Genomic DNA, 7329 nt, shown 5'->3' with positions numbered 1-7329 from the left:
CCCAAAATCCCAAGAGGACAATGGAGGAGAAGGGACTGTGGCATGGCCATTCCCCCAGGAGGTGAATTCTTACTTTCTGTCTGTCTCTATGGCGAATATACATGCCCTATAGCAAAAATCTCACTTTAAAAAAAACAAAAAACCTTGAAACTGAATAAAGCTAACACTTAAATCAATAATAAAAAAAAACTAAAGTAAAAATTTAAGTCACTGCATTTTTTTTAAAGGTTTTTGCCATAGGCACATGTGCTCACTAGAGAGTCAGTGAAAAGTAAAGTGAGAAATCAACCCCCAGGGGCATGGCCACACAGCAATCCCTTCTCCATTCTCTTCTTGAGATTTTGGGCATGCATGCACTTGTGCCTAAAGTGACTTTCAAGCCACCAGCTCTGGGACTCAAACCAGGTTGGCTGTGTTGGAGTCCAGCACCGTAACCACTACACTACCTGCTGGTCCTGCGTTTACTTATTAAAGGTCATCATTTTGAAAATGTGAATGGTATCTGAAAAGAAATCCACTTCTACTTACCTGCTGCTGAAATCTAACCATATTCATCAATTGCTGAGCTCCTGGTGATAACTTTGACCCCATGGACTCCATTATAGTTTGGACTTTGTCAAGGTCTATTCTTGATCCTAGAGTAGGAGAGCTTGTTGAAGAATTTGCTGAAACCAATCTCATGTGTACCATAACTTTCCTGATGAACACACATTGCTTTTCACCAAAAGAGAGCAACTATTAAAAAAAAAAAGTTCCAGAAAATAAAGATATTAAAACAATCATTATTTAAGGTCGCTTCCTGATAGTCCCTAAACAAGAGTATATTCAAGAATCTAAAAGTTTGGGACCAGCAGTTAGCATAATGGCTATGTCGCTGAACTCTCATGTAGTCAACCGTGGTTCAAGTTCCAGACTTGGTGGCATAAACTCACGCCGGGCACGTATGCATGCGTGCCCAAGATCCCAAGAGGAGAACGGAGGAGAAGGGATTGTGGCGTGGCCATCCCCCCGGAGGTTGATTTCTCACTTTCTCTCTGTCTCTCTGGCTAGCGCACATGCCCTGTAGCAAAAACCTCTTAAAAAAAAAAAGAATCTAAAAGTTAATTTTAATGTATTTTTAAGTTTTCTGAGGAAAACAATCTAATTTATCATGAGGAACTACTTAAACTAACTTTACAAACTAAAAAATCACACATAAGGGACCAGCAGTTAGCGTAATGGCTATGTTGCTGGACTCCCACGTAGTCAACTGCGCTTCGAGTCCCGGACCTAGTGGCTTAAACTCACGCTGGGCACGTGTGCATGCATGCCCAAGATCCCGAGAGGAGAATGGAGGAGAAGGGATTGCGGCGTGGCCATTCCCCCTGGGGGGTGATTTCTCGCTTTCTGTCTCTCTGTTTCTCTCTGTCTGGCTGGCGAGCGCACACGCCCTATAGCAAAAATCTCTCCAAAAAGAAAAAAAAATCACACATAAAATAACAAAAGCAGGGGGGGCCAAAGCAAAAATCTCTCCAAAAAGAAAAAAAATCACACATAAAATAACAAAAGTGGGGGGGGCCAACAGATGGTGTAGCAGGTATGTCACTGGATTCCCACATGTTTTAGTCCCACACCTGGTGGCTTGAAAATCACACTGGGTGCATGTACGTGTGTGCCCAAGATCCCAGGGGGAGAGTGGAGGAGAAGGGACTGAGGCATAGCCATTCCCCCTTAGGGGTTATTTCTCATTTTTTTCTCACTGTCTCTGTTTCTGCCTGTCTCTCTGGTGAGCACATATGCTCAAAGGTAAAATACTCTAAAACAAAAATAACAAATGGGAAAGCTAAATAATTTAAGGAATTAAAAATAAATTATACAGAATCAGCTGGTGGCATGATGGTTAAGGCTACTGAATCCCACATGACCATCTGTGTGGTTTGTATCCTGGACCTAGTGGGACACGCTGGGCATATGCACATACATGACCAATATCCTGAAAGAAGAAAGAGTGGAGAAGGGACGGCAGCATGGCCATCCCCATGGAGCATGCTTCCTTACTTCCCCCACCTCTCTGTCTCTCTCTGACAAGCACATGCACGGGCTAGCAAATTTAAAAATAATTATACCAATCCAAGACCTTAACATACACAATATGCTGTGATAGTACTTAATAAAATTGAAAGTGTCCAGAAGTCCATACAAAGTATTTATAAAATATTAAACACAATTCAGTCTGAGAATTTAGAATGCTAAAGGCATATCAAGATGAAGTAACACAGCTTTTTGGTTTACACATAAAAAAGATGAGTTCGGATTAATTTTTTTTTTCAGGTTTTTGCCATAGGGTGTGTGCACTCACCAGAGAGAGACAGAAAGAGGGAAAGTGAGAATTCACCCATCAGGTGGGATAGCTACATTGCAATCCCTTCTCCTCCATTCCCCTCTTGGGATTTGGGGCATGTGCACATGTGCTTGGTGTGATTTTTCAAGCCGCTGGGTCTGGGAATCAAATCACAATTGGCAGTGTGGGCGTCCAGTGCTTTAACCACCGTGCCAACTGCTGGCCCAGTAGCAATTATTCTTCCTTTAATTTTCACATACTATTGCCCCCAAACAAGTTTTTATACATACTCCAAGGCTCCCATAAATGAAATAACATTGCACTCCCATGTCCTTCTACAGAACAACATTCACCTTCTGAGACACACAGAAACCCAGCTGTCACTCAAAGATATAGGTCAATACCAACCCATGACCTAAAAGCCGAGTGTGGTACCAGAGATATGACTGTGCTCAACAATTAAGGAAACACCTTAAATTTATATGCCCATCATTCAACTTTCCTATTATCCTCTTCTGCTTAATCCCTTAGCCTTTATATTGGGTCATCGGGAAAATCACGACACATTTTTGCATAGAAAAATACATATGACTTTCTCAACAACCTAATAGTGAATATTTTACTCAATGAATCTGTTTATATGCAATCTTACCACACTAGCTTATAAGCAACATGAGGGCAGTCATTTTAACTTATTACTGTTGATTCCTGAATGCCTAGTACAGTATCTGCCAAAGGCACTCAAATATTTGATGAATGAATGAATCACTTTTTCAAATACTTTAGAAGCTATTACTATATACTTTCTTTTTTTTTTTTTTTGGAGAAGTGTTTGCTATAGGGTACATGCAATCACCAAGACAGAGAGACAGAAAGCCAGAAATCAACCCCTGGGGGAATGGCCACACCACAATCCTTTCTCCTCCATTCTCTTCTCAGGATCTTGGGCACACACACACATGTGCCCAACATGAATTTAAGCTACCGGGTCCGGGACTCAAACTGCAGTCGGCTACATGGGAGTCTAGCGACATAGCCATTACGCCAACTGCTGGTCCCACTATTACTATATACTTTCTAAAATGACATCTTAGAATAATCAATTCTATAAGTTTACTACCTGCCTGCTATGAAAATCACTTATTTTTTTCTTATTCTTTTTTTAATTTTTAAACTTTTATTTAACTTTATTTATTTATTTTAATTTGACCAGAGAAGGATGAGCAAGAAGGAGAAAGAGAGAGAGAGAGAAAGAGAAAGTGAGAAAGCAGGACCCGTAGTTGGCCAATGGTTATGGTTATGTCACTGAACTCCCACATGGTCAAATGTGGTCTGAGTCCCAGATCCAAAGGCTTGAAACTCACACCAGGTACATTTGTGTGCATGTCCAAAATTCTGGGAGGAATGGAGGATCCTGGGAGGAGAATGGATTGTGGTGTGGCCATACCCCAAGGGAAGATTTTTTTGCTTTCCAGTTCTCTGTCTCTGAGTCTCTAGCATGCATACACACCTTATAACAAAAATCTCTCTCTAAAAATTTCTCTGTTGAAAATAATATTGGGTTGTTAGAAAAGTCATGACATATTTTTTCATGTTTTTCTCTGCAAAAATATGCCATGACTTTTCCAACAATGCTGTGTGTGTGTGTGTGTGTGTGTGTGTGGATAGACAGATAGACATATAGATAGATAGATAGTAATAGCTTTGATATGACTACGATGTACTACACACATGCCTTGTAAAATCATATTGTATGTTATAAAGATGATGTGCAGTGAAAGAAATCATAAGATTAAGGAGGGAAAAAAACGTCCTGGGTTGACATCGTATGACCTCCCTGAGCACTGGGGGAGTGTGTGTACATGCCTGGGATCCAGACTGGTTGGGACTGGGGTGGATCACAGCATTGAGACCCTGCTGGGGACAGCTGTCTCTCTTTAGATAAACTTTTTTTTTTTTTTAAGGTTTTTGTCATAGGGTGTGTGTGCTCACCAGTGAGACAGAGACAGTGAGAGTAAACGTGAGAAATCATACCCCATGGGGAAGGCAACACTGCAATCCCTTCTTCTCCATTCTCCTGGGATTCTGGGGATGCACACATGCACACCCAGCATGAGTTTAAGCTCTCAGGTCTAGGACTTGAACAGTGGACTGAACACCACGCCACCTGCTGGCCACTAGATAAATAAACTTTAAAGATTTCTGATTCAGTACCCTATTCCTAGACTCTGATGACATAACTGAAACTTTAACAATACTTTTCATGCTGAAGGCAGTAGTCCAATTCCTCTAACATTTTTGTTCTCTTATCTGAAGCTTAGTAATCCTATTCTTTCTCAAGAAATGGGCTCAAAACTGCTTTGTCATAACCACAGCTTTTTATAAACATAAAAAAGTAGTTTTTAGCTCAATTTCCCAGGGCTTCAAAATATAGCACTACTGGGGCTGACAGGTGGTGTGGTGGTTAAGGTACTGGACTCCCACATGGCTGACTGTGGTTTGAGTCCTTGATCTGGTGGCCTATTTTCTCTCTCTTTCTGGTCAAACTGAAGAACAACAATAATAATAATAATAATAAATTAAATACTCTATGGCTTCTGAGAACTCGTTATTTCAGAGAAAAAAGAGAAATATTTTCAACTGATACTTCAGCCTCCAGCTCACAAACATGAGTGGTAGGGAGCCCCTCTAGCCTTCGCTCTGTCTCTCTCTCTCTGCCTCTGTTTCTGTCTTCTCATTTATTGGTAATTTTTCCTTTTTAAAAAATTTGAAGGTAAAGTATTCTCTTAGCTTTCAGCCCTTCCTTTATCTCACTAGTACTCCCCTTTCCCCTGCCCATCCAGGAGTGGCAAGGGGCAGGCCTTCAGAAGAAGACTCTTCCATGGCTCCTAAGAACTAGTGATTTCTGTGCCGTGCATTTTTTTTTTTTTTTTTTGAGAGGTTTTTGCTATAGGGCATGTGCACTCACCAGAAAGAAAGAGAGAAAGAAAGCAAGAAATCACCCCTCGGGGGGATGGTCATGCCGCAATTCCTTCTACTCCACTCTCCTCTTGAGATCTTGCGCATGCATGCACACGAGCCTAGCATGAGTTTAAGTCACTGGGTCCAGGACTTGAACCACGGTCGACTACATGAGAGTCCAGTGACAAAGCCATTACATCAACTGCTGGTCCCCTGTGCATTTTTGTTTGTTTGTTTGTTTTGGTTGTATTTTCTTAAATTTTTCTCTTTTCTCTCTGTTTGTTTTGTTTTAGTTTGTTTGTTTTTCTTTCTCTACCTCTTTCTCTGTGTTTCCTTTTCTTTTTCTTTTATCTCATCACTCTACTCCTCAATCTCCATTCTGTGTTTCTAGATGGACCTAATGGAACCATAGCCAAACATCCAAATACTATTAAGATTAACATATTCCTCAATATCCACTTAATCTGCTGTACAAAGAAATAAAAACAGAACAGCAAAGAGATTCCAGATCACTTCCTTCTGCACATTCCTGAATGCTCAGATTTAACTTCAAGAATTAGGAAGAGGGAACCAGCAGTTAGCGTAATGGCTATGTCGCTGGACTCCCACGTAGTCGACTGCGGTTCGTGTCCTGGACCCGGTGGCTTAAAACTCACGCTGGGCGCGTGTGCGTGCGTGCCCAAGATCCCAAGAGGAGAATGGAGGAGAAGGGATTGCAGCATGGCCATACCCCCTGGGGGGTGATTTCTCGCTTTCTGTCTCTCTGTCTCTCTCTGTCTCTCTCTGTCTTTCTGGCGAGCCCATGTGCCCTATAGCAAAAACCTCTCAAAAAATAAAATAAAATAAAGAATCAAATGGACCTGTTAGAGATGAAGATTATAATACAGGAAGTAAAAATCTCCCTTGAAAGTATTAAAAGCAGACTAGATCATACAGAAAATAGAATCTCAGACAGAAAAGAAAATTGCTGACCTAGAAAAACCCACCACAAAGACTGAGAAAACTGCCTCCAAAAAACTGAGAATATACAAGAAATACTAGATACCATCAAACGTCTAATCATCCATATAACTGGTATCCCAGAAGGCAAAGAGACTCATAAGGACATTGCGAAGAGACTCATAAGGTCATTGATAATCTATTCCATTAAATCCTGCAAGAAAACTTTCCAAACCTAGAGAGGCACTCCAAGATCCAGTCACAAGAAATACAAAGAACCTCAAATAGATCTTCTCCAAGACACATTATAGCCAGATTGACCAAAACCACAAAGAGAAGATACTAAGATTGGCAAGAGAAAAGCGGCAAGTTGTCAACAAAGGATGTCCCATCAGGTTAATAGCAGATCTCTCATCGGAAACAATGTGAGCAAGAAAAGAATGGGAAACTATATTCAAAGTGTTAAGGGAAAAGTAATTTCAATCAAGAATGAGGTACCTGGCAAGATTATCCTTCATATGGGAAAAAAAGACAAGAGCATTCTCAGATAAATAAAACCTGAAAGAATTTACCAGCACGAGACCAGATCTCCAAGAAGTTCTCAAGGGAATACTATACCAGGAAAATTAACTACAGACACACAGAAATAAGAGTTCAAAACTAAGAATATGGCCAACTAATTGTAGGGACAAGTCTGGAGTTGAATATTATATCCCAGAATTTAATCGGGAAGATCGAACCACAACAGAAAATAAATTAAGTACATGAGGCTGAACTGGTGAAATATTTTATGACTGTTGACTAAAACACTGCTGATTTTCTTCTAGGCTTTGGTTTCTGGTTTTAAGGATTTTTGTCCTGTCTTGAGCTGTGGATAGGTTCATGTACCTACTATTTGAACAGAATCCTAACCTGTTTCCTGGCTTTAAGTTTTAAGCAAAGTTCCTTAGCATTTCTTTGATTTATTAAAGTTAAAACTGTTTTTCTTGAAATTACCAGCTGAACTTGCTACTGAAAGTAGTTAGATTACATGAGAAATTGTATGATCAGAGACCAGCAGATAGCGTAATGTCTATGTCACTGGATTCCCATGTAGTTGACCGTGGTTC

General features: G+C 40.5%; 1 protein-coding gene across 2 annotated transcripts in view; it reads right to left on the bottom strand.

The window, feature by feature from the left end:
• The window catches only part of LOC102475987 (uncharacterized protein C10orf88), a 19686-nt gene that overhangs the window by 8762 nt on the left and 3595 nt on the right, over positions 1-7329 (bottom strand). For both annotated transcript variants that reach the window (XM_027770105.1, XM_006143928.3), the window contains exon 4: positions 529-735. In XM_027770105.1, coding sequence (XP_027625906.1) covers positions 529-735 — 207 coding nt within the window. The remainder of the gene's footprint in view (positions 1-528; positions 736-7329) is intronic.

Source organism: Tupaia chinensis, unplaced genomic scaffold, assembly GCF_000334495.1.
Source record: "Tupaia chinensis unplaced genomic scaffold, TupChi_1.0 Scaffold000113_1, whole genome shotgun sequence".
Lineage (NCBI taxonomy): Eukaryota > Metazoa > Chordata > Mammalia > Scandentia > Tupaiidae > Tupaia > Tupaia belangeri.
The sequence above is the reverse complement of the archived record's forward strand: the minus strand, read 5'-3'. Positions and strand labels throughout refer to the sequence as shown.